The sequence below is a fragment of the Nipponia nippon genome, unplaced genomic scaffold (genome assembly GCF_047370975.1).
Source record: "Nipponia nippon isolate SJK-2023a ecotype South Korea unplaced genomic scaffold, ASM4737097v1 scaffold_1, whole genome shotgun sequence".
NCBI classification, from domain to species: Eukaryota; Metazoa; Chordata; class Aves; order Pelecaniformes; family Threskiornithidae; genus Nipponia; species Nipponia nippon.
This window is the reverse complement of record NW_028262290.1, coordinates 9041408-9069056: the sequence shown is the minus strand read 5'-3', so window position 1 is coordinate 9069056 and position 27649 is coordinate 9041408. Positions and strand designations below refer to the sequence as shown.

The 27649-nt window shown below is 39.7% G+C and overlaps 2 protein-coding genes across 2 annotated transcripts in view; one reads left to right on the top strand and one right to left on the bottom strand.

Moving 5' to 3' along the window:
- Window positions 1-27649, top strand: part of TG (thyroglobulin) — a 158754-nt gene that overhangs the window by 91148 nt on the left and 39957 nt on the right. The gene's annotated exons all lie outside the window — the stretch shown is intronic.
- SLA (Src like adaptor) lies at window positions 3153-26316 on the bottom strand. The gene is made up of 8 exons (XM_009469792.2): window positions 26111-26316; window positions 20815-20908; window positions 14414-14513; window positions 10989-11075; window positions 9529-9632; window positions 8172-8303; window positions 6057-6189; window positions 3153-5088 (listed from the first exon to the last, which is right to left on the bottom strand). Exons 2-8 carry the CDS (start codon window positions 20873-20875, stop codon window positions 4869-4871), a joined length of 837 nt encoding a protein of 278 aa, XP_009468067.1. The 5' UTR covers window positions 20876-20908; window positions 26111-26316; the 3' UTR covers window positions 3153-4868.

The window sequence follows — 27649 nt, the reverse complement described above, 5'->3', positions numbered from 1 at the left end:
GTGACATGAAGATGTTGCAGTGTGTGGGTGCTGGGTTTATTTCATCCATACCTTGGCAGCACTAATAGGGCTGTTATTGCTACAGTTATTTTTCATCTCACCTGTGACTGCTGTCTCCAGGAGCTGGGTGCTTCACAAGGATGTACAAGAGATGCACTTTGGTGATTGATTTAGTCATAGTAAGAATTTGGTTTTCGTCACCGTGGTTTTTTGTGTATTATATAAATAGTCCTGTTTCATAACTTATAGGTATAGCAGGTTAGTTTCTGTTCCATAAATACGGTTGTTGATCAGCAGTTTTTAGACTCTAAAACTGATGAGCCAAACATCCGCATGTTTAAAGTATCCAATCTTTTTATCTGATCTCATGACAGATTTCATTTAAAAGAAAAAGCTAGTTTCAGAGAAAGAGTAGAAATCCGTTTACCCACGGGCTTGTTTGCTGTCAGCTTGGACTATTGTCACAGTCACTCCGAGTGATCCATATTTTTACAGCCCTTCCCATGTCAAATTTCAGGACTTTGAGGTCAGCTTTGTCAGCATTGATACCACCATTGATCTTTACAGCCTCAGGTGAGAGTAGTGTGCTCTGAAATGAGGCTTAGTCTTCAGTGGAGGTTCATATATCTGGCAGAAATGGTACTTGGACAAAATAATCTCTCTGCTAGCAATGTTGACTTGGAACAGTGAGCAAAGGAACAAAATTCTTGGTCCAGGAAACCTAGGGCCCAATTAAATAAAATCTTGCCTTGAAAATAGTGACATCTCTATTCACTACTTGATTTTTCTTCTCTGTGTCCTTGCTCCAGGAAGCATAACTTGCCTTTTGCATCCCCATGTCTCAATAAGATTATTTTAATTGCATCACTCTAGTGGGGCAGGCAAGGGAAGTTGTTGAAAATTGCTGTTCAGTAGTTGTTTTTTTGTATCATTCTTGGATAATTCCTCACACATTTCCTAGATTTTTACTTGGCTCTTGGCATAGCAGTTAATTTGCTAGTAAACCCAGAGTCCTTTTCTCTCACAGTACAGTTTCATCCTACTCTTTCTCTGAAGTTGCAAACCCTTTACTGACATGGCTCAGGCTCGGGCCCTGTGAAAGCTGTAACAGGATACCTTGCAATTCGACAGTTGAGCAACTGATGAAAGGGAAATGCAAGGACCTCTTTGCTTATCGTTATTTCTGGAGTGTAGTTACACATTATATGTTTTCTTTTATAAAATAAAGTTTGAACTCCTTCTTTCTCCTACAGCAGGACATCAAATAATGGAAAACAGTGGCAAGTGCAATGAGCAGGCAGGTGCATCAATTCTCCCCACTAATCTAGTGTTTGTAACAATGACTTCTGGGACTGTGCAGACCACTGTCTTGGCAAAAGCAGGATCTCCACTTATTTCAAAGTAATGTTAAGTATTTATCCTCACAGTGTCATGATGGTTTTAGTTTTCTTGTGAAATACACTGATAAAATAAAAAGCAAGCAATAATAGCAGTAGCTTAAAAATATGCTTTATTTTTTTTTGTAATTAAGTGATGCAGAATGCAACTGTTGGTTTACTCAGATTTTTCATCTGGACCTTCTGTAAAGAACTGCATCTTGGTTTTGTTCCAAGACACCAAAATAATTGCATACTTTTAATTTTACTGTAAAAAAGGAGGTGCACACAGAATAAGAATCATGAAACTGAGAATATATACCAGATATAGCTTTCCTGAGGGAAAATCCCATTAAGTAATACAGCTTTTCTACAAACGTTAGTTTTGTGCTCCTTGTTTGGGTCTTTGTCATGCATAAAAAAATTATACTGTTTCTTAGCATGCAGAGAGATGCGACGTATGAAACTTTCTCTACAAGAAGATGTGCACCTGAAACAGCAAAATGCCTTTGAGTTTCTTATGTCTGCCCTATAATAGATTTTTTTGGGGTAGATCTGAAAAAAGATTGTACAAAATCAATGAAAAGCTGTCATGGGCACTTTTTATAACTTATTTCATCTTTCAGTAGTATGATTAGAAAAAAGTAGTCTCAGTGATTATGGTCTTGTTTTAAATCATTTAAGAGCATTAACACGGTGTTTGACTTCATCTTTTGATTAATTGATTTATTTACCAGTGCAGTTTTGATGTAGAAAAGTGGATCAATGGTATGGATCGCCTCCATCTCTTGCAGGAGGCTGTGGAGGGCAGATATGTTGGGTGTCCCCTCCAGGTATTCCCTGGCGAGTGTCAGGAGGAAAGCTCCCAGGCTTCCTCCACCCAACTCAAGGAAAGACACCAGGTCCCTCCTGGCCATGAAAGCAGGTCAGCCAATGGTGGAAAGAGCAGATTTATTGCCCCACTGAAAAATACTGCATTCTGGTGCAGGGCTGTCTGACATGGACTCTAAATATCCCTGATCCTATGATTAGCTACCCTTTAGATCCCCTTTCTTCCCCCATTTCCCATCTCCTTTTTTTTCCCCTTTACCAGCCTCATTCCCTCTCAGACAAACCAACCACCTCTGATTACTTTTTTCTCCATTGGTCCCAGTTTTGCTACATCCCTACCCAAATTTGGTATTTCTGATATTGTTTCTTAGGTAGTCTCAGATTTGTATAGAATCACCTTGGTGCTGTCGGCCCTTGCAAGATAGTGCTTCCCAAAAGGTCCCCAGTATAGTTTTTCAGTTATTTGTGAGAAATGGCCAGACCTCACAGAATTTCCCCATAACCATCTGTGAAATCCAGCCATCCTTTATGGCACAATTAATAAGTTTTTGCCACCTTCTCACGTCATTACTGTGAGGGTGACCGAGTGCTGGCACAGGTTGCCCAGGGAAGTTGTGGAGTCTCCATCCCTGGAGATATTCCAAGTCTGGACATGGTCTTGGGCAACCAGCTCTAGGTGGCCCTACTTGAGCAGGAGAGTTGCACCAGGTGACCTCCAGAGATCCCTTCCAACCTGGACCAGTCTGTGATTGTGTGAACCTGTTTTCATCAGAACATGTCTTATCCCCTTCCTACAGAGCATGTTCCAAGTGCTGCCCAGTTACATGGGCTCTTGGATTCTTTTGTTGTGTTCCGTCAAAGATACCTTCTGGCAGTGTCATTGCAAGACTGGGTGTTTGTACTAGTTGCATGCTAGGTTTTCCATTTTCTGAAAGCAATACAAAGTAACTACTTGATATTATTTTAATGAATAAATACAAGTCATGGCTTAGAAATCTGTAATGCTCCCCATATACATTTCACTGGATAAAATGCAGTCACCATAACATGTTAACAATCAGTAACATTAAACAGATTATACAAACGCCTAGAGTTCCTAAGTTAATTTTGCTTTGTGGTGTTCAATGTTTACCAGCCAAATTACATTCATCCTTTAAGTTCCAAAATATTTTAAATAGGCTGTAAACTATTATCTCTGAATCTCTCTTTGCTAGTACAAATGAGCTGTTACAAGATCTAAAGAGCACACAGATTTGTGCCAAGAGGAATTTACAGAGGAAATATATATATATATATATGTATAGAAACCCAATTCCCGCTCTCTCCAAACCTTCATTACTCGAATCTGTGCAAAAAGGTATGACAGAATATTAGATTGAAAAGATCTTGGCTCAAGAACATAGACTGCAGCATTTTACACCCCCAGATATGAGGGACTACTTGATTTAGAAAGCAATCACAAGTCAGGTTCAAAGGACCACGCTAGCTGCTCCTTTATCACTTAGCAAACAGTAGATATATAGAGAAAAATCCTCTAATTTGTGAAATTTCAGATAACCCAGTTGCAAATCTTTAAGCAGTTTGATGAAATGTGTCTTTACTCTTTGACATAACTCTCTTCAGACAAGAAATTCAGAAAACTCTTTAACGTCCGCTGTTGCTGATTTGCTCTTTTAGTTTAATTATTAAAAAAAATCTGCTATTAATATAAATATTATACATAAATATGGAGGTGCCTTCAGGACATGAGGTTAAAATCTGGTCCTCTACACATAAAAGGTCACACCTTTGCAAGCCTACCTTTGCAGTTAGGCATGATATTACCACATTTTACTTTTCACTTAAAAACCCCTTTTTTCTCTGTTGTATATCTGCTAGACTATGAGCAGCTGTGTTATGCTTTTGGATATGCCTGTACTCCCAGCTCAGGGCTAAGCAGGAACTGCTTTCCTCATTGAGTTAATCCTGTTTTTAATTTTGTGACCACTTTGTGACACTGCAGGCCATTACCAGCAGTTGATTTAAATGCCACTTGGAAAATAATGATTTTAATTTTTTCCCCTAAAGGGTAAAAAATGACAGAAGTACAGAGTCAATATAATCAGGTGTTTCATGGATGCTGGATCTTACATACTTTCTTGGGGTTACTGATGACTTTCTGACCCATTACCAATGACAATGAATGATTCTATATGGAGAAGAAAAAGGCTCCTTTTCTCAGTGTAGGTAGGTTCTGTAAAGATGGTTTTCAGCCTTGTGGAGAATACCAGAGTAAGACTTAATTAAGTTCTTGAGCTGTAGTTAGTCCTTCCTTACGCAATCACCTTTGTACAATGATGGGCATCACCCTTGCTGAAGGGTCATCTGCCTCACTCGGCTCTTGACTTAGAGTCTATCTCAGTTTATCCTGCTTGCGAGCAGGTTCTAATTTCAGGTGCCCTGGGGACGTTCCCAGCATATGCCATGGCTGAGATAGCACCCTTAAGAAGGTCTCTGGTTAACATTCAGAAGAGGAAATTCAGAAGCATTGCCAGCATTTGATCATCAGCTGGTGTGCTCGTATCTCTCAGCTGTTGAAGGACTGCAGGACCGCAGGATGCTCTGTGTTTCTCTTCTAACCCCTCAGTTGTTTGTTTTTTTTTTTCCCCGGTTGTCTTACATTTAGTCTTCATAGTATGTAGCTGGCAAGTGAAGGGTGTTCTTACATTTGCTTCCTGTGTATATAAGAGATTGGGATTTCTTCTTCCTGGCACTTGCAAAAGAAGCCTTGTCATCCCCTGTTAAGGAGAGGTAGGAAGCGATACTTTCCCTCAGGCCATAGCTGAGACAAGAATCATCCATTGCTGCCAGGGTGCTTTCAGTATCTTCAGTCACCTCCAGCCTTTAAAAGAACAAAATTTTGTTACCGTTTCAGCTACTCGAACTGAGCCTATTAGTGTAATATTAACAGTTGTTAAACCAAATTCTGTTAATTTTGTTGTATAAAAAATTTCCTGTCTCATATATCAGCAAACATTTCTGTCACTTAGTGATTTTCCGAAACAATCAGTACAACAGTAGTATCTAAATATTTTTCGGCATCTGAAAAGGAAATAACATCTATATACTTTCTCTCTTTCTTCTTAATCTGTAGGAAAAACGTCCTCGATACTGAACAAAATTTTCTTGCATTTGTAAGCAAATGAATATACTTTGTGAAGGAAGGGTAGTGGAGGGAAATTTATGCTTCAAAAATAAGAGGTGCTTTTGTTTCTGAAGGTGGTTGTTTCACCAGCTTCTGAAACCTGACCTACTTTCTCTAGTTGCAGTCATGATATTAGAAATCTCATGAACCTTGAGTTGGGCTGTGCATTGAGAGAGACACAGCAGGAAAGATTTATGCTGGGATAACGTGTTCATTGCACTTGTGCTGCTTCATGGATGGCCACCAGGTGAACAAGGGGGAGCCATTTCTGACTACCGGGACTCACTTGTAAGTCATTGCACGTTAATGTGCTGCTGGTGGTGGATCTGCCTAGGCTTTATGGCCTGGCTCTTACTCCTGCCCCCTTGATGGAGAGGACTCATGAGTCCCAAAGGGACTGCATATGTGGCCTGACTCTTAGCTGGATAGGAGAAATGACTGAATGTTAACTGTACTTTCTTTCAAAGTTAGACCAAGATTAGCAGTTAGAGAGCTGGGCATCCAGTTTTCATGGGTGAACTTGCTGTCAGCAGCTTTGAAGATTGTCTAATCTTTAAAACTGGTCTCAGGAGAAGAAAATGGCTGTTTTGTCTGTGTTGTAATTACAAGTATATACAAGGCTGGAAAAAAACCTTGTTTCTGTCAGCCTGTGCTGTATGTGGTACCTGTGAATATTTCTCCAGCTGAAGTTTTTATTCCGCATCACCACCGGAGGAACTTGATTCGTTATGCTGGTGTTGGTAGTGCACTGGGTAAGACAAGGTGTTGTAAGGACACAGCAGAGACCATCAGCAACTTCTGAGCAGGGAAATGAATACACAGACAGTTAATCTTTGCTCACTGTTATCTTCACTGTTTTCCTTCCCTGGTGCATGCTCAAAGAAAGTTTTGGACACAGTAGTAGTAGTCAACAAATCGTGTGTTCTCAGCAAGGACACTGTAACACAGGCTTAAATTTTCCTTTCCTCATACCTTTGCCTTTTAATTTATCATGGGGTATATTTCACATAGTACAAGTGAGGAACTGAGACACAGAAAAATAAAAAGTGACTTGCCTAAAGTCTAGAAGGAAGTTTGTGACAAAGCAGGGACTTAGACCCAGGTTTCCTGAGTCCTCAGTGAGTTCTGCTTTTGCCTCCCATTGTCTCAGCCATGCACACAGAGTGTAAAACAGATGCAAGATGCGAACACTCAGATTGGATTGTATGTGCACCTATTCTGCTATGGCACGCGGCTATGGAATGAATCAAGGTTCACATGTTACGTTCATCTATGTTTCTTCTCTCTATCCTTTTCTCCTTGCTCCATTAGCAACATTGCGTATGTTCTTTTGCCCAAGTTGAGAACATTGTGGCTGAATGCTAGTGTTTTACATCTCTGAGCCTTATTTCAGGATGAGATTCTGTATCGTCTCATGGTGGGGGAAAGAGGAGAGCTAAATCTTGCTATGTCTCTTCTTATACCTATAACTCAAATAAAAATGCTAATTGTTATAAGTTTTGTGTTCCCCCCACTCTGAATTTTAGGCTTTGATTGTTTGCTTCTTCTAAATGGAGAAAGGTGTCACCGAACTAAAATGTAAAAAAAACCCAAAAAACAACCAAAAAAACCTGTCCAAATTCTCACTCCTCTGTGTATATCATTGGACTTGAGAGTTTCTCTTGCATCTTTTGAATGTAAATATGGCTTTTCTCCCCCATCTATCAGAGTACTCTTTGGCCAACACACTTTTTCATTTACCTATGAAATACGCAGATATGGTAGCTTTACACTTTTAAAATTACAGTGTACCCATTACTAAGTAAAGCACAGAACCTATTGTCCTCTTGTAACTTTTATGCAATTAACTTATTGCAATCTTCGTTCCTCATTCTATAATGTTCTAATTTTAATACATGGTAACTGCAGCCACTTAATTGTGTTGTTTGTCAAGTTATCTCTCTGACACAGGTTAAATTGCCATAAATCTGGAAATCTGTCTTTGAAATAGGTGTCATCCACTGGACTGATATTAGTAAAAATGACAGCTGAATCTAGATTTGAGCTAAAAGCTTGAGCCTCTTGAGATGAGATAACTTCTGCTGATAAAATCCACCCATACTCCTCTAAAGTAACAGGAAAGAAACTAAAAACTTTTCTGAGAATTTTCTGCTGCAGATCAGGTTGGGCAATGTAGTGGTTCCTAAGAGAAATATTATTGTAGAACCTGGTCTTGCATGTCCTGATGTTATCTGCCTGTCTATATGGTAAAAAAATAAGTAGCAGACATGTCCATGCTGATAAACAAAGTGAGCCAGGAGTTGAACTCTGGCCCTGGGACCCAGAACCATGATTTGCATTTGTTCAGCTTAACATTTCTGTACACCCAGACTTTGACTTTAGCTGTGCTCTTGGAGGGAATGGGCATCCCTGGCCTGTGCTAACCTCCTAACTGTATTTAAAAGTTGTCCAGGGAAGTGCTAGACACTAGTGTTTGCACCAAATAGCGTTAGGGACAGCTCTATTGACATGGCCATACAATATCATACACCAATATGGGCAGAGCCTATCTATCTTTATTTAGCTTTAGTTCTTGGGTTGATTTCAGTTGTACTGTTAAGGGTAGCATATTTGTATTTAGGATCAAAAATAAAGTAAAAGATATAAACCAAAAGTTTTTCCATTACTTGTTCTGTGGCAGTAGTTGCAAGTCGCAGACATAGGCAAAACTTCTTGTTCTGGACCTTTGATAGTTTTACAGTTGCCAGTGGAAAATATGTTTATTCTGCAGTTCTTTTTACCTGAGTAGTGGTTCACAAGGTCTTCAAGGCACTGAAAGGTTTGCCGTGGAGAGATGTAATACCAGTTATTTGGAAGGCGGAAGATCCTGTAATGTTTCACTTGCCTGTGCCGCACCGACAAGGAATATAACCCTGGAGGAAGAGGAGAACTAATTACACCAAAGTAGGGCCCTAATTATGGATGGATAGCAGTGACCACAACAGGAGTATCTGTAAGATGTGGTGCCATGATCCAAAAAGTCCCAGAAAGATCTGAAAAAAACTGGGTGGCCATCCTAATTTCTACTTATATACTATAATTTTTATATATATATACTTAAGTAGAACAAAAGGAATAAAGGGCCCAACATCAGGGCCTGAGATTTTGATTGAATTTAAATTTCTGGTGTGTTTTTCCTTTATTTTTGCTAGTATGGGATTTTTTGAAATGGTGTAAAGGATATAGACCTTTCCAGAAGTTGTTTGCCTTCCTCTGAAGAGGAAGGCCAGACTCATATGCTGGTATGCTGATTTAGTCAGCTCCCTATAATGCAGTAGCTGATACCTGATAATGCAGTCCTGGCAGGAGATGACAACTCGGATTTTCCCGTTTCTTTGTTTAAAACTATTGTGCAGTGTTTAGTTGGTAAGGACTGAATCTTGATCTTAAATTTCTTTGAATTTAGTATAAGTGTTATGAAACTAATTGGCCTGTGGTATGCAAGAGGTCATAGTAGATGGTTTATTATTCCCTTCTAACTGTAGTATCATGATATTAAGATGTGTTCTGGTGCTTCAGAAAAAGGGAAGATATCATGTTGCACAATGGGAGATGTATTCCCATCGAAGAGAATAAAAGTATAAAGTGTGTACAGTACAATTTCCATGTAGCAGCAGAATTGCTATGAAAGAAAATAAAACTGAAGGCATGTTGTCTTTAAAAAGTAAATAAAAGAACCATCTGTTTATATAGGAAATGCACTTATTGGCCACCCCCGCTGCTTGGTGTGTATTTTATAGCTTCTTCAGGCAATCTTTTGTGGACCAAGGCAAAACTGTGACTTTTCCTCCATTTGAAAAATCCCACTGCCTCATAAGCTTTGCGTGCGACCAAAGTAAATAATAATGTTTAAACAACTGTGTCTTGTGCTGGTGCCTGTGGAACTTTCCATGGCCATCGCTAACCCTGTTTCCAGCACCACTCGTAACGTAAGTGACTGGTGAAGACTGGCATGCCGCACTGGGTGCCTTTGCCTTCCCATTACATACATTTTCTGATTTTGGGCTGATCCATATGAAGCAGAACAGGGAGTGAATTAGAGAGCTGTAAAATTGTTAATGCCTGAGATCAAGAGGGGAAAAAATCGTATTTTCTCACCTTTCCTAGTTTCACTCTCTCTGATCATGAAGGAGCCGACCTTGGTGTTGGGTAGCTGTAGAAGCTCCTCTGCTTTTTCTCTTCCCAGCCCTTCAAATAACCAGCTGTGAAGGAGGAACAAACAAAATCTGAAATTTGGACACCAGTGAAACAGAGAGCAGCATGTGGCCATGAAAGTGCAGCATTAGCCAGGAAAAGTGACTGCAAAAATAACACTGTGGCTTTCTGTAGTTATTCTCTCAACTATGTCTAGGCATATTTCCTCAGTTTATGGAGAAAATCTTGCTCTCTTTGAGTTCCATTAACTTTTGTGAGACTTAGAGAAGAGCAAATAAGGTTTGGACTTATTAGGGAAAACAAAATATTTTAGCTGCCTTGGTCTGAATTGTTGGGGACGTATCCATGTGATATATTGATGGCATATCTGTGGCACTAGTTAAATCCCTCTTTTTCATTTAAACCACTTTTGTTAACCCCAAATTGTATTTTATTGCATTGTAAGTAAACCCAAAATAAAATACAATTATTCTCCTTATGCTAGGGGACAGTCCAGCTATTTAAGTTAATGGGCTTTGTCGATAAGGGAAAGTGGATTTAGTCCTACTGATTTTCACCATAGCTTGGTGCATTGCTGTATTTTGCCACAGCTGGTGTCTAACCATGTAACTGAGCTTGCTTGACTGGTGTAGGAGGTACTGGCACTTTATTTTAAAGTTGTTCTTGTGTGTTTGATCCAGTCTGCTATTAGCAAAATGGTCTTGGGGAAGCTTCAGACAGTAGCTTCCATTACCATACCTGTGCCCTGTCTTTGGGAAAGCATCTCTATTTCAAAAGGATATAAAAGCATATTAAAATTTAAGCACTTGCATAAATCACAGTGAAGTTCACAGTTTGTATGCTTAAAATTAAACAGGTATTAAAAGTTTTGCCAGAAAAGTTTTAAGTGTGTGCTTTAATGTTTTTTTCCTGACTGGTGCCTAGGGCAACAAGAAACCTCTGAACCTTCCTTAGCTCTTCCAGTGTAAGAGTTTGCATTCTTGAATGACTTATTAGTCTTTCTATTTGTTCTTTTTGGTCTGCTTTTCATGAGCAACTGTAGCTTAGATTTTACTCTTTGTAAATATTAAAAATTCTTTCTAAATAGGGTCTCTCTGTCATTGTCTTAAAATTAGAGATCAATCCATGCAACAGAAGTATTTTAAATATCTTACATGACATTTGAGGGGTTTTTGACCCTTTCCAGCACTTAAAACTAGGATTTGCCTTTTCATATAATCTAAACTTAGATGTGGATTTGGTGTTCTCAGATTTCAAAGGAACTACTTTAGACTGTCAATAAATAAAATTTCTGTCTGTCTAGTCACTATTGGCATGGTTTTGATTATGACACTGAATAACTGATCAGGGCAGTATATGTAGAAATGTAGCATTGAAAGGTTATAGGAAATGCATTTACTTACCCGTGGTAAACCTTTGCTACATATTTTCCTGGAATATAGTTTTCTCGACCTGTTGTAAGGGAATGGACTCTCCACCAGCCTCCTTCACTGTGTGAAAGCAAGAGAAGGGCTATTTTCAGATGTACTTTCAGAGCTTGTCCTCATTTTAGAAATTAGCTAAGACACACAGATTAGCCTGTAACCTTCTGTCTGTGTTCCTGAATCTACGTATTCAGAAAGGGACCCAAGTTTGTTTCATTTAGAGTAGTTCCATTTCTAAACCTACATCAGGATTAAATTTGGACACAGAAATAAGCTACATTTGTTCCATTTAAATTACGTAAGTAATAAAATATTTTTCTGTAGTTAAAAGAAGAAGGGTAAATACTCAGTGGTTAAACCATGCTGTGCTCTGCCTTCCCACAGCTAGACTTGTACTGGTATCCAAGATATTCAGCCTATGGCTGAGTATGCTGTGTCTGAGCAGCCCTGTAGTTACTCCGGTAACCTCAGGGTACAAATACTCAGCAAATGGACCTTGTCTGCCTGGGAACAGGTTTTCAGTCTAACAGAACCTGATTCATGGTTTGCTCTTTTCCTTTTCTTCAATGAGTTGCTGACCAGACTCCAATAAAAAAGACCTCATAGCTGAAACTAGTAGACTAGACATATGTCTTTTCACTGATATATCTTAGGTTTTTGCTGTGATACTGAACACCAGCTTTGGCTTTTGAATCCCTTAGGAAGGGCAGGGTAACCAAAATTTTCACAGGGATGCTGTGGAGCTTTAGTGATTAGTGTGAGGATGCTGATGCTTGATGGATTCTCTCCACATTTTCCTTTAAGAGTTTGAATCCAAATAATAGTGTGTCTTGTGTTTGAATGCTGTTTTTGTGGACATTCATATAAATGCTCCCAAATAATGCCCGGACTGCAGACCAGAGTCTCAGTGTATGTCAAAACAACTGAGTTGAAAACACTTAGGTTAAACCTCCTGAGTTATAGCTGCTGGGATCATGGTCTAGAATGTATAGTCTGAGGGAAAAAGGGAAGTATCTACTGGTCAGAGATGGAAATTTCAGAGCCCCACAAGTTTTGTTTGTGGGTTTCCAGCTGACATGAAATTATCTATAAGAAGTTTAGATATTTTGGGTTTTTTCCCTGCAACTCTCCCAGGCAGAACCAAGAATTGCAATAACAAAAAACCTGAGAGACTCAACATCTCCCTCCCTCCAAACTGTAATATTACTAACCCTGAAAAATTCCTGTGATGATTAAAAGTCCCAAAGCAGCACATCTCTCCTGGGGCAAGAACCACAGAAAGTGGGGGGATCATTGGAGGACATCTGGTTTGACTACTGCTAAATGCAGTTGTTCATCTGGTAATGAAAGGTGCCTGACAAGTGTGGAGAGTGAGACACTGTGCCAGTGGTGCTTATCTAATCCTGCCAACGCAGAGCAGTCACAAATATCTGTGAGGAGTTGTATTTTCTATGGGGGTTCCATATGTCATGTTCCTGGCAAGACTGGTGGGGCTGATGGCCACTGCACATAATTGCCTTGGTAGAAGGCTGAAAAGCTGCTGTTATAATAGTAGTACATGCTGCCTGCTTATGTTGGCTTCTCCGTGGTGACTCCTCATCCCTCATGCTCTGGTCGTGCCTGCCATACTGCTCTTCTCTTACACTGTATTTTGTTTCTTTCAACAACTTGAGAAAAAGATTAAATCTACAGCTTATGCGCAGCAAGAGTCTGCAGGCAAACAGTCCCTATTGACATCAGCACATAGCCCACTAGGAAAGAACAGGTCCTTCGTAAGGACACTATGCTTTGCATAGAGCATTGGAGTGTCTTGTCTTCTGTGAACAAGCTGATTTAAAACAGGAAGAGGAAAGTTCCCATCAAGGCTTGCTTTGGCTCTTATTTACTATTAGGAGAAGTTCTTGATCACTGCACAACAGACAAACATGATAAAAATTGCTGCTACAGAAGCCTAGTTCTTTTAGAAGTTGTTCATCCAGTAGGTGATACTATGCAGCCCATGTATGTGTACGATATGCCACACATATAATTCCCATTGATACGGGCATATGTAGTTATGTGGTGTTGTGAGGGCTCGTAGCTGATGAAAGCTGGTAGTGAGACTTTAAACTGGAATTTCCAAACTAAAGCAATTGTTGTACCATGTCATGTATGTTACGCAAACTGCAGCAAGGTTTAAACAGCTAGAAGTTACAAGAGAAGAATTCCCCTGTTTTAGGGAAGCTCTCCATCTGCAGAAAATTCATCTAGTGATAGTCTGAGCCTTATGACTTCTAGGTTCAGGGAGGCAGGGAAAGCACTTTGTCAGCAGAACATAACTGCAGCCATTCTGGGTCAGACCAAAGGTCAGCATAGGCCCATATCTTGTTGCTGACAACGGCCATTGTAGGTCACGGTGGCCTGGAGGAAAGTCCGAGAATTCATCTGTCCTGTGTGATGCTTTTCTTGAGTACTTCTGTCCTCCAACTATTTGACGCTCTGACTTCCTCAGGTAGAGATTTTTTAAATGAATTTAGAAATCCTCAGAGGATTTCTCTGCTATGAATGTATCTGGTCTCCCCTTGAATCCATCTGCTCCACCAGCTGCAAAAATGAAATCTTTCATTTCTGTTTAAGCAGTGCAAACAGTGGCTGTGGGGCTGAGTAACTTCTAGGAGGTCACTGTGAGTCGATACAAGTTGTGCATAAAAAAATATCAGGGCTGCTGTCTTCCATTATTCAAGAAGTGTGCTCACTCTTGTGCATGGCAATATTTGCACTATGCTTAAGGTCAGTCTGAACCAGTGCTCTTAAGCCTACTTCCTTCTGGGGCTCAGAAATTTTTGAATGGAACTGGCTGGGAAATCTTTGACTTTTTTTTTTCCCCCCACTAAGAAAACACAGAATCAATTAAAAAATTTAAGAAAAAAAAAAAGTTACTTTTTATTTTATTTTTGTTAGAGTTGCCTTAAATCTAGGGTGAAATTCTAAGACGTAATCATAAATGATTTGTTAGATAAAAAGGGTGAGAGAGGAATTGAGAGACACACTTGACATAGAGAAATTCAGAATAATTTTCCTTTTCTGTGTGATTCAAACTATTTTTGCTCTTACTCTGTTTTCCACTAACATGGAGGGATAGTCTCTCAAAATCATTTTTCAAAGCAGAATTCTGTTTTGAGTCCCACTTCAGAATAGAGCCTGAATCCAGCCTCAGAAACCATGTCAGAGGAATCCAAGGATCAAAGAACAATCTGAAATCCCAAATCCTTAAACTATAGTGAAATTTTCACCATGGCTAACCATCCTTCCTTGCAAATTCTGAACAAATTTTGCTGAACTGCATCCAGTTTGGGCCAGGTGCATAAAACAGAGCTTTGCATCAATTGTAGCAAAACCTAATTTAAAAAAATGGATCAACTTACTCTGATAGCACACGTAGTTTTTCCCCTACATGAAATATAGGTTGGCTTATGTCTGCTGAAGGATAGTCATAGAGGACAGCAAGGAAATCACTCTCCTGACCTGTTAAAGAAGAAAGAAAATGTCACTTAAAAACAAGATAGAGTTCTGAAGCAGAAATGGATTTTTCGTTATGTATGTTATATTTTACCCAGTAGGTCAAATGGGAAAAAAAATCTCACTCTGAAATGTCACTTGGTAAACATGAAGAGCTAAAGATGAACCTATAACTTTATAAGAAGAATGTGAAGATATTAGAAATGAAAAAAAGTCATTTGGTTAATTGTAAGCAACTAAATTTAGACCACTTTTTCTAGTAATTACCATATTTAAAGGACATTTTCAGTTTGAAAGTAGAGAAATTAGTAAGCATTTATAGTATTAGGAAGTAATCTGGTTTGATTAATGCCACTGTCTCTAAATGCCTCCAGCTACAATTTTGAGCCAAGCTCATGCATTACAGTTAAGGAAAGGAAGATGCATGTTGAATTGTTCCATCAGATAACACCACTGATACTTTTTAAAGGTATGAAATTAGCTTAGATCGAGGGCAATGAGACTGTGGCCATTATTGCCTGTTTCCTATCACTTTTTAAAATTAGCTTGATGAACAGCCAGAGTGCTTTGTTCTCCCCCCTTGTGTGGAAACTGTACTAGAGGTAGCACATGATGCCCTTATCTTCAGTTAAAGAAGAGAAGGAACATGGGTGTTTATAATTAAATCATTGTACAACTGCAATTTGCAGAACTGAGGTCAGTAAAGAGATAAGAACTTTTACATCAGTTGGGATGACTCTGGGCCTTGCAGCACTGCGTAGGACATGTGCTGAGTCTCCTGGGTTTATGAAGGATGGAGGAGGCACTTTGCACAAGACTGGGACTATCAAACCTTGAAGAGCTCCTCATCCAGCAGGAATCTGTGGTGCCCAGTAAATGCTGACAGGTGGGAGATTCAGAAATGTATCATGCTGGGTGTTTTGAGCTCTTTAGCAGAAGTCCTGGCAAGAGGGATTGTGCAATACGCTGTCTGCGTTTCTCCTGGAAGTGGGTCCCTTTCCTCTGCACGTCACAGTACCCTCAGCACACGGGGAGACAAAGCTTTCCCTCTGCTTCCAACAGGATCAGAGCCCTGTTCCTTAGTAATACCATCTAGCAGTACATTTGCAGAGGTGGTTTGATCTCCATACTTGCCCACTCTGTGCAGCTCAACATCTGCAAAAATGGGAATGAATTCAGGGGAGGAGAGAAAGACATTACCCAGAGATAGACACACTTCTGTATCTTGCTAGATTTTCTCCTTTAATATAGATTCCTCGTCAACTTGTCTTTAAGGAAGAGAGTTTTTTAGGAAAACCTAGAAACAGCATCCTGAATGAATGCTGAGACTGGCTCTGTGTTTTCAGCCTCTGTGTCCCAGGGCCTTACAAATAACTCACAGTAATAACAATGAAAGGCTGAAAGGAACACAGAAAGGAAAGTCTACAGAAAGGAAATATTTTCAAGAGGAGATATTTTACATTTGTGTTGTAGTTTAACCCCATTATCCCAGCTGAAAACAGGACAACTTGTTACCCTTACAGCAGTAATAGTGAGAACATAAGTGTTAAGGAAAATGTTAAGGAAAATATTTCAGATCTGTGGTTTAAAGGAAATAAAAAACAGTGTTTTCTCAGTTGATTTTGAGTAGCTGATTGTTATTATATTATAGGGACTTGTGTTATGCAAAGTAGTGGGTCATTTTACCTTAATGTTCAAAATGACTGTAAGCATTTTTAGTCTTGCTAGCCTTTGCCCATTGAAGTAGCCCCACAATACAGTTAGTGAACATCCTTATGGACACACAGATGTGTAGAGACATTGATTAGTTTGACAGTGTGTTTGGTGTATTGCCATGGTTTTCTTAGTTGATTAGTGTCACTGAATTAAACAGGACTAGTCCAGTACCTTTGTATTAATCAGCCAACTGCCGTGATTAGTCTACTGTAACTTATTATACAATTAGTTCAACAATACTGAAGAAATTCTGTGCTAAGCATGCCTTTGATTGCTTCCCTGTTCTACACTAAAAATTAAGAGATACCTTCTCTGTCTATGAAACTGCTTAGTACCTGAGGCTAACAAGACCTAAGTATTGGTGCTGGGTCTTTTTCAACAAAGCAAAATCTTCACCCAGGACTACAAGAAATATGTGTCAGAAGGTACACTGTAAGAACTGCAGAATGAGGATAAACTTCTGTCACCTAATTTCTCATTGCAGATTGTTGGACAGCAGTTCTACATGGAATGTCATTTTTTTTTTTTTAGCTTAATGACAATGCCTTTAGTAATGCTTTTTTTAAACTTATGCTGTTTATTTAGAAATGTTTTGTTTCCATACTGAAAGGGTGGAAAACAAGTGCTTTTCTGCTCTCCTTCCTTGCACACCAGTGGTTTGCATTTCGTTACGCACTGCGGGGTACGTGACTTTTTCTCTGCTCTAGCAAGATCTGTGTTACTTTGCTTACACTTTCATCTTTGTATTCGTTTTTCTTTCAATTTTGCACATTAATCTGTAGTTCTGAAAGGAAGGAATTAATCATAGTGTTGGCTGCCACATCCATGCAAACGTTACCTCTTAAACTACATGTACTTATATTAGAGTGAAAGTAAAGGGGGTTTGTACTACCCAAAACCTTTCAACCCTCCTGCTCCACAAACAAGACCTCATTTTAATTGGTATTTAAGTCAAACCTCACTGGGTTTTTTTGTCATGTAAAATACACCACCGTGCTCTACAGCAATTCACAGAACCCATACTAGCTCCTTTCAAACACAAAAGCCTCAAAACAAGGAGTAAACAAATTACACTGTTTCTCCACACCTGCATTTCACAGTGATCTAATAGATTTGTTCTGATGAGCTCCCTACACTTCTAACTTGTAAAAGAAAAAAGAAGATTTGCCTGAGTTTTTCTAACACAAACTCTCCTCTGCAGTGCGAGTGTAGGTTACATCTGAAATGGAACAACTCAAAAGTTAGAGTGGAAAGATCGAAGCACAGTCATTTCCACTGAATCAGGTGTTAATTCTGGTTTTGAGGTTTGGTTTTTTTTGGAGTAGGAAATGAATATGAAATACATGCTAGTTTTAGATGTCTGCATCCCTGGATATATTGCAAAGTTTGATACCGAATATTGCAGGCTTCAAATTATTCATTGTGAATGGACTATGAAGCACGATTAGAGAGAAGGGAAAGCATAGGCAGAGCATCCAGATCCAGTTCATCGCCCTCAAAAAATGCTGTGCTGTGCATGAGTGTGGTCCCTGTCTGGAGTAGGAATGAGCTGCTCAGAGCTCAGCTGCCTGCATCCTCCCAGCTTTACTGTCCAGCAGAAATACTGTGATTTATGGCATGGAGTATACCAGAGAGGGTAAAGGAGGGCACTCGTGTGTGTCTGGGAGACTGTCTGTGCAGCAGCCGTAAGGTGTGGCTGCAGAGTCACACTGGCATACCCAAATTAGATCTAAACCAGCCAACTTGGGAACTGAGAGTTATGCAGGTGCAGCTCAGTAAGGATTAACCCTTGATTGAGGGTCCCAAGAGAGGAAAGAGGAGGGGGTGTGCTCACAACCCCTGATGACCCCTTGCTGCTGTAGCTACTCCATTATCAGTAGCTACGTTACGCCAGTGGTGCCCATACAGTGTGCGTTCAGACGGAATGCAGTCATATTTGGAGTCCAAATGCCTCCCTGGGAAATGCAGCTTATGCACTGTTCCCTTTCTCAGGACCAAGACTGATGCACTGGAGGTGAGGAAAGCACAAGGTTTTGCTTTCAGTGCAGCTCTCAGGCAGCACGAGGGGCTTACAGGGGTCTGATGAACACATTCACACTGCAGATCAAGTGTGGAGACTCCAATTTTCTCTTTTCTTCCCCCTTCTTGTTGGATATTCTTTCCTTTCTTTCTCTCCCTTCTGTTTCAGTCCTTCATTTTATTCAGTCCTGCTGAAATGAGCCAGTGTAAAACCTGCTTTTCCTAATAACTATTTGGACTGTTCTAAGTCCACGTATTGGATCCTCCACCTCACTTAAATCAAAGGTGGCTGTTCCTGGCCTGGGGGAAATCCTCTGCGTTTGAGGATGTGATTTGGAGTTTGATCTGCTCAGGAAGACAAATAAATAGATACAAACTCACTGGATTAACCTCAATATATTCTTTTAGCACCAAGTTCCTTTTCAAAAGTCTGTTTTCATTGGATTTGGATGACAGTTCTGAAGTTTGTATTCCCCAAATCAGCAACATCTAAGCTATTAAGAAAGATGTTGGTCTGATCCAGACTGAGTTAGATCCAAAGAGGCTGTTAAATCATACAATCATAGAATAGTTTGGGTTGGAAGGGACCTTTAAAAGCCATCTAGTCCAACACCCCTGCAATGAGCAGGGATACCTTCACCTACATCAGGTTTCTCTGAGCCTCGTCCAGCCTGGCCTTGAATGTTTCCAGGGATGGGGCATCTACCACCTCTTTGGGCAACCCTTTCCAGTGTTTCACCACCCTTATCATAAAAAGTTTCTTCCTTCTATCTAGTCTGAATCTGCCCTCTTTTAGTTTAAAACCATTACCCCTTGTCCTATTGCTACAGGCCCTACTAAAAAGTCTGTCCCCATCTTTCTTGTAATCCCTCTTTTAAGTATTGAAAGGCTGCAGTAAGGTCTTCCCAGAGCCTTCTTTTCTCCAGGCTGAACAACCCCAACTCTCTCAGTCTACCCTCGTAGGACAGGCGTTCCACCACTTTGATCATTTTTGTGGCTGAAAAGCTGCCTTTGAGTGCTTAAACATAGGTATCCAGTGCAATTTCAGCTGTGAGTGTCTGAGACATCCCTACGGCCTTGGCAGATGCCACTGCATCTATGGGAGACTTGTTCCCTCCCCAAGTGGCAACAGAAGGTCGGGCAGGATCTGACAAAGCACCTTTCTAGAAGTGCTAGACATGTAGGAAAGTGCAAGCAGATCAAGCCCTGAATTCTTAAATGGGTAATTTCCCCTTGTAATTTCTGTGCTATCAATGTTTGCTGAGTTATCTTTTAGGGATATGTTCTATTTATGTCACTGGAAGGGATGCAGTTGGCTTTAGCCCTGCTAAATACTGACTTTTAACATGTGCAGTGGCAATACAAACTTGGTCACAGCCAGGGCAGAGACACCCTCACTCCCCTGCTCATCAGCGAGGTCCTGCTCTGAGTGTGTGCATGTCTCTGTTTTGATAGTTATGGTATTTGTGACAGCAGTTATTGGGAATATCAACATAAGGCACTCTTCACAAAAAAAAATAAATTATCAGTTCCTGTTATGGGCCTCTGAGTAACTGTTAACAGTATGTGGTCTCTGCTTTATTAGGACCTAGGGCTACATGGCTGCCCTAGCTAGTTCTTGACCATGCTAAAAGCAGGGTTGGGTTTCCTTCCAGCACTTAATGAAACCAGGTTGATTCCCTATCCTTATTATAATGAGCAGCACAACTGGACCATCTTTCATGGAAGACCCAAAAATTTTGAGTAATGCCTTCCCCCTCTAAAAAAAAAAAAAGCAAAAAGCAAAACCCAAAACAAAACCCCCAAACTGTTTTCTTTTCCTCACCTTTGGGGAGTGATTTATTGCAGCTCTTGTACCAGCTGTCTGTTGTGTTGTGGCATGAGAGCTGAGGCTGTACTGATTCTCCATCTACACACTTGCAGTTTGGGAGTAGCAGGTCACTGAATCCCTCTTGCTTTCCCCCTCAGATGCATGACCTCTACCAGCCTATGGAGGGGGCTTTGCAACCTGATTTTTTCACATGTGGATGCATAGGGCAGATGTGTTAGATCCCCCTTTGGCAGCTTGGCCTGTGAAATGTGTGTCTGTACAACTTTTATTGATAAACCTGGTGACAAGTTGGCTGTGTGCTACTTTTAATGCAACTGTCTAAGAGTGGACTTCAGGATCAGTGCAATCATAATATCATTAAGGTTTTTAACCTTAAATGAAGCAAAACCAAATTTCAAGAAGAAATTTGTATAGAATATCACATGCGAGTATGTCAAAATACAGTATTGCTGGTTTCTGAAGTAGTGCTTTAGTGCTTTCTGAATTGGAAGGAACATCTTTCAAGGAGCACCAGCAAATAATAGTTTTAACATTTGCGGTTTTTAATTAAAGCACTTCTTGGAAAATGAGCTAGAATGTACCTAAAAATAAGCACTGTCTAGAGGATGCCCTCCTTCTCCCACAGCAGTCACGCACTTGCCTGCTTTTACTACGTCAGGTGGATGAAGGAAGACACATGGACGAATGTACCATATATTCTGAACATCTTTTTCTCTTGAAAGAAATTAAATGAGTGCTTACCCGTTTGGCTCGGCACACTTGTTTCTTCGGAGGCTCTCGGCGTTTTCATAGTATTTCCCATTGCGCTCTCTAATTCCGTCAAAGCTCTTCAGAACTAAATCAAAGGAGACATTGAAATTAAACATCAGAATAACACCTGCTGTGCCAACAGATGAGAAATGACCTAGTTTGGGTGTCTCCAATTTTATACAGTTTTGCTTTTGAGAACTCTTGTGTCAAATTCATGTGAGAGTTTTACATACTTGCTAAACTCTCACCACTTTGGTGCTTTTATCAGGGGAATAGCAGAAAACCACAGCTAGGGAAGTTGCTCAGAAGAACGCAATGCAGTAAAAGTTTCCATTACCAGTACCTCAGCACAATAGGAAGTCACAGCAAAGCCATGCCCGTAAACTCATTTCATATACAAAATGTTCTTTTCAGCATTTGGAGTTCTGAAGTTGCAAAGAAATTAATTAGATTGACGTACCTGCTTTTCAGTGTTGCGTGTATATTGTGTTGCTTTATTGGGGAACACTAAGAACGTTGTTCAGTGGGTTTTTTTCTGATGCAGTTGTGCCCTCAGCGAATGTGGGCACTGTTGTTTTTCCTCTTTTTTTCAAATTTTTTTTTTTTTTAAAGTAACACCTTGCCTCAAAATGTTTGATTTCAAAACACTCTTCCTGCATAAAGCGAGTGGTGCAAATTCTTCAGATACCTGTCTTAAAAAGTCTTGGTGGATGTACAAGGAACAGTATCAGACAGTCATGGAACTAAATATTGTGAGAAGAACAGTTCCTTCTCATGGCTTTACTGCACCCATCCTAACTCTCTCTGGCAGAAGAAAGAGAGAAAAACCCTTTGGATGTGGAAGGTGTCTCATGCTATGGTATATTTTCAGAGGCAGAGGAGAATAAGCTATATCTGTTTGAAATTGTACATTAAAGCAAAATAACTCAACACCACTAGCTGATAGGTAATTATTTTTAAAAAATATATTTCTGTCAGTTGCCCTGTGAAAATGATAACAGGAGCTCTAGCAGCATCATGTGGGTATTCTGTGTTTTTCAGTCTTTTCTAGCTTAAATATTTCAAAGATTATTACTGCCTTCGGTATGCTGCTTTTTACTTACAACAGGCTAGAGCCTGATGGTGTTAGCTGGACAGGTGTCTAATTTGAGAAGCAGTACTGCTGAAATCAGTGAGACTTTATTACTAATTTTCTTTTGGAATAAGATTGGCAGAATTGAGTATATTGCTTAATACCATAAATTTTTGATGTCTTACGGTGTGTTTAGGAAGACACCCTGCAAAATAAAATGCTGTTCCAAAGAAAGAGAATTCGTCTCTTATCAAATGCAAGTAGATCAGTGCTAAAACAGATGGTAACGCACAGTTTGACTCTACCTTGTCTGATTTTCAAGCTTCTTAGTGCTTGCTCCCAAAGGCTCTTTGCTAGAAGTCTCCATTTCACCGGCCAAATGGCACATTACCCTTTCACTGCCTGCCCTCAGGAACTAGCTTGTGGCACATCTGTAGGATGCAGCTGTGCCAGTGTCTTTCTGACAAGTGTCTGAAATCTGCTTTCACAGGAACAAAAAACTGTTTCATTGCCTGATGTATGAAGTCTAGAAGCTGAATAAAAAAGTAGCCTTAAATTTAAATAAACTATTTGGATATTCACGTTTGAATAAAAAGGTCTCTCTTGATAGAAAACACAAAATTATTCTCCATTTAAATGCACCTAAGTTTCTAAAACTAAAATCGGAATTAATTTTGGCGGGCACTTGCAAGATTATAATTTCCTGAACCTAACTATGAATATTTTTTCGCAAGACTCAATTTTAATTTCTTCAACATTTCTCTCAGTTGTATCCCATCAAAAATAAGAGGTATATGCATAGGAATAGTGCAGCCAGTACTTTGGCTACAGATATTATAAATTTTCCTGGCTCATCTTCAAATCCACCAGCAAAATTTCCTGCGCATGGAAATAGAGAGCTTAACAGGCCTGAAAAAGTCAGCCAGAGAAGTGGGATAAATACCTGGACAGATAACTTCTGCTGAACTCTGTGCTGTAGTAGCTGCATTTTTGCACTACTTGAAAAGGGCAGTTCAAATCTGGCTAAGTGTACAGTAAGCAAGCTGCAATTACCAAAAATTTTGTGCAATTCCAGATAGGTGCCAAGCATGGCAGCATAAATATCTTATGCCCATCTATAATTTTAACACATACAATTGTTATTCAGATGAGAATAGTACTTGAATTTTGTGTCACAAAAGTATGGAAAAATAAAAATAATAGAGTCCTATCTCCATGTACACCTTTATTCTGGGTCTCAGTATTTGAGGGCCAGGAGAGTAAGTCATCCTACTAGTGATCAGACTTGTGATAGAGTTCTTTCAAGGGCTTTTTTCCTACTCTTAAGATACAGTGGATACAATTTTCAGGTGTGCCTGAATCACTTTGGAAAGTGATACGTAGCATTTGTATGATGGAAAGACTTCTGAAAACTTTACGTCACACTTACAAACTTTCTAACAGCATGGCACATTTGAGCAAGGCACCTTCATTTTCCTGAATGATATTTAGGAGTCTAAATTCTAAATGTTGCTTAAAAATACATGAAGTGGTTTTTGAAGGTTGCTTATATGTAGTTTGTAATTAAACCACTTGCAGTCTAGTCCAGACAGATTAAGTACCAGACAACAGGCATGTGCCTACTTCACATTTTTGCAGAGCACATCCAAAACTGGCCTGGCTCACTTCTGCCATACAAATCATCGTTCTTCTCAAAAGACCTCTGAAGTCAACAGGACAGAGCGTGCAGCTCGGTGCTGCTACTTTAGATATGGAAGAATCTGACTTACGGAAAATACAAATGTTATAAAGTACTTCCAGTAACTGTGAAGAGCAATGACGTTTTGGACTTTGATGTCACTAGCGTGACAGTTTGCTGTGTCTCATTACATTTTCCATGCTATTTTACTGTCACTAATTACCATTGGTGGCAGCATAAATTCTTGAAAGGGACAGAGAGTTCAAGATGTTCTCTAGACTCATGGCAGAAGTGTTCAATAAAAAGAAGCAAGTGGAAAGCTGTGACCACTGCTGTTGATTCACTTATCCAAAGTGATTAAAAGGAAAATGGCAGATATTGGACTAGGTTTTACCACTAAGGCCACTTGTCACTATGCATTTGGGCAGAGTAAAGGTGCCTATAGTCCAGTCAAAGGTTGTGGAGTGAATGCTCTGAGGTATGGCTCAACCCTCACACGTTTGAAAATGGGATGGAAATGAAAGAAATTGGAAGTTTTGTTTGAAATGGGGCAGGGGGCGCAAAAGATTGTTTGTACTTGCTCGTTGGAATGGTGTATCACTGTTTTTAGAGTAACGGTGTATGAAGTAGTATCCTAAGTATTTCTAAAACAACAATGCACATGACTCTCAAGTGCATGATAACTTAATGGCTTAAGTAGCTTGTGCTTATATTGAGTATTGGCAGTGTAATACAAATCCATTGCATCGCTATATGCTAAACTGTATGGTGGCTTTCTGAAATTTTGAGATACTCTGCAAAAACAGACTTACAGAAAACTGTAGAGCATCTTGTGGCTGAGCTGATTTTTTATCATTTAAATCAATAGTGGAACAATAACAGCTTTATAGATAATATTCGTTTGAAATGGAGAATCTGCTCCTTGGCACTGCATCTCACTCAAACTTGGTGACAGAGTTTGGGATACGAGTAGAGGTGGCATCCCTCTGTCGTAGAAGCAGATAATAAATATAAATAATTATGCCAGATCCAAAGAAAATCATTCACTGCGGGCGATTTGGGAAGAATTAAGGAGGGGTGATACACTCTAAGCTCACCTTGTCTTATCAACCCAAAGCTCTGCATGGAGGAGTGCAGCTGTTCTTCAGCTTGGAAGAACCGCTGTGCTGCTGGGCTGCAAACCAAACTACCTGCAGGCGTAAGGGCAGCTTTCTCTGCTCACAGACCACCTCCTCAGGCTTGTGTGGAAATTAGATTTTAACCATTAAGATCACGTTTGCAGTCTTCCAAGTTTTGGCCCTTCCTCCCTTCCCCTTTCCACTTGTGCATGTGCTGTTTAATGAAGGCCGGTCGCTGCAGCCATAGCTGTTTGCAAACACACAACTAGTGGGGTTTAGTGATCTTTACAGCTTTATTTTTGCTGCCAAAAGGAAGGTGAGGAAACATCTACAGCCCCAGTCCTTCTTTCTGTCCTACTTATCAGTGGCAGACCTCTTGGCAGATACAAACTCTTCACCTGTCAAGACTGGAATCTCACTGACCTACATTGTGGGTCCCAAAAACCTGTGGTACAATTTACACCTTCCGTTTCTGCATGCAGCACATGCAGCACATTCTCTAACAGAATCTGTTCTCTGAGAAAACTCGTATGTGGAGCAGTTAAATAGCATGATGCACAGGAAAGTCTGTCACTTTGTAAGAACTTTTCCAAAGTTATATTTAAAATGATTGAGAATTAGTAAATATAAAGAAATGAAAATAATAAGAAATAAAAAGGCAAAATAAGAACCCGAGTAAAGCCCCTCAGCAAGGAATACTTCAGACCAGTAAGATTAGGACATTCATCATTCCTGAGATACTCTACCCTATTTTATTTTTGTTACCTGATATTCACATCTATACCGCCAAGGTATTCAAATTTAATTCTCAATAACGTTCAGAGGTAATGTCTAAATCCCATTTAGCTTGAAAATGAAATCACCAGCATCCTGTTATTTTTCTTGTGGGAAAAAAAGCAGCTTAGATTTGAGATGTATCTTTTTTGGTGAATTTCCCTTAATTTGTCATTAATCAAAATGAGCATCCTTTCAGCTTTTAGGCACTTGTACCTTTGCGCTTAGAAAGAACAATGTAATGCTGTAATCAAGGTAATTCACAGAAACATGCAACTATGAAACAACACAGAAATATCACATTATGCAAACTTATAACACTTTGAATAAAAAGCCCACTAATCTGTGACATTTCTCATATTTTGGGTTATAGTGAGCTGCAGTTTGCTTCAGCATAAGGTCCTATGCATCTATCTTACTGTGAGCTTTCAGTAGAAACACTCCTTCTCCCTTCTATCTTTAGTACCACTCCTTATGAAAAGGATCAAGGCAGGCTTTTCTATTTCTACCTTTAGTGGTACTTAAAATCTATGGTCTGAATACTGTCATTGGTAATGAAATAGAACTCTCTTTTATATAAATAACATTGAAAAAGTTGTTCCCATATGCAGATAATCTAAAATGTATCAGAGTAATGATGATTACCTTTAAATGCTAGGCATGATATTCCAGGTTGCAGTATTTCTCAAAAAAGCCGTAGTCATAATACTGCTCTCATGCTGCCAGCAAGGTTTAGCTGATCAAGTCGAGGAGCAGCCAGTCGAATGAGTGTGTTGTGAAGTTCACGCTGTCATGTAGAGCAGCATTTGCCAAACAGGCCACATACTTCCTCTCTGAGAAATAAGGAAGGCTCAAAGTGTTTGCAACAGATGAGGTTCCTGTTGCAAGTCACTACTCAAGACACTTTTTATCTATGGACTGAGGAAAACAGGGAGGTTTTCAACATATTGCATCAGGGCTGGTTTGAGCAGATATAAAAAATGAGCAAAATAACCTGTTTTACATTACTTACACAGAAAGGGTTTCTCTTTCTCTTTTTTTTTTTCCTTCCAATTTTATTTATCCAGTAATGTTCAGTCCCCAACTGTTTTGTTTTATTTAATTTTGCTAGTTTTTTCAGACAGACAGGAAGAGGTACAAAACTTTCTTTTCCACTCTTATTGAACCTGGATGGGAATGCAAGGTTTGCTTTATTCTTTATTCTGTGCTCCAAAACACCTCTGCAAATAGTTGAAGCTCAATATCAGCAATGAAAGAATATGGAGTGAAAGCCTGTCTATGAAGCACATTTTCACATCAGTTGTACAAAGTGCAGAAGGAGGAGCCCCAGGACCTCTCTCATCTCAGTGTCTGAGGTGGGTAAAACAAGGTACTAGCCTGTTAAATAAAATTGAGGTCCCTCAGGAATATAGCACTGCAGATATCAATATAGAAGTAAAAGGGATTTATTAAGGATTGTTCTTTGCTTTTATGATCAAGATGTGATCTGAAAAGCTCATATACCTAATTTTGTATAGTAAAATTAAAAAAAAAAAAAAAACAAACCCAAAAAACCCCCAAACAAACAAAACCTACTGCCAGAAAACCCAGCAAACCCAAGCAGAGCTCCTACTTCACACTGGAGTAGCTCTGAGTAGGTGTTCATTATAATGCCAATCTGTTTGATGATGAAAACCAAAAGCTGACAAGTGTGGGAGAGCTGTTGTGTAAGTGTTATTGGAACCAGGAGACAGTGATCAAATTCCCAAAGCTGTGCCCAAATTTGAAGCTATGGTAATTACAGGAGAATATCCTTTCTCTTTGATGGGCTGTGCTAGCAGTCCTCACCTTGAAGGGACAGGAAAACATTAAGGAGCTTGATAAGCAAATCAGTCTACAACACAGAGCCGTGAAAGTGCTATAGCCAGTGCTCTGGGGAGCTGATTTTACCATAATGCCCCATGATTGTCCCTGCTAGTCATATTTTGAATGTTTAGGACCTTAATGCTTTCTTCAAATCACAGGGATGTGGCATGCACATTTCCTAATGGCATTCACCGAATGGATGGACAATGTTTCTGGAATTACTAAAAGATCACAGGTTGGGGGATGTCTGCATGGGAACAGGCAGGGGCAGAGCTCTGCCTTTTCCTGATCCTTCTCACCAATAGCTACCTTAGGCTGGCTCTGATGGTCTTTGTGCCT

What these genes read in the sequence shown, in the direction of transcription:
- SLA (XM_009469792.2), bottom strand. Translation starts at nt 20,875, where the DNA reads ATGGGAAATACTATGAAAACGCCGAGAGCCTCCGAAGAAACAAGTGTG. An exon ending in GTAGCAAAGGTTTACCACGG is followed by an intron (nt 9,633 to 10,988) that starts GTAAGTAAATGC and finishes CCTCCTTCACAG; the next exon opens with CTGGTTATTTGAAGGGCTGG. An exon ending in CCTTGTGAACCACTACTCAG is followed by an intron (nt 6,190 to 8,171) that starts GTAAAAAGAACT and finishes TTCCCTGCTCAG; the next exon opens with AAGTTGCTGATGGTCTCTGC.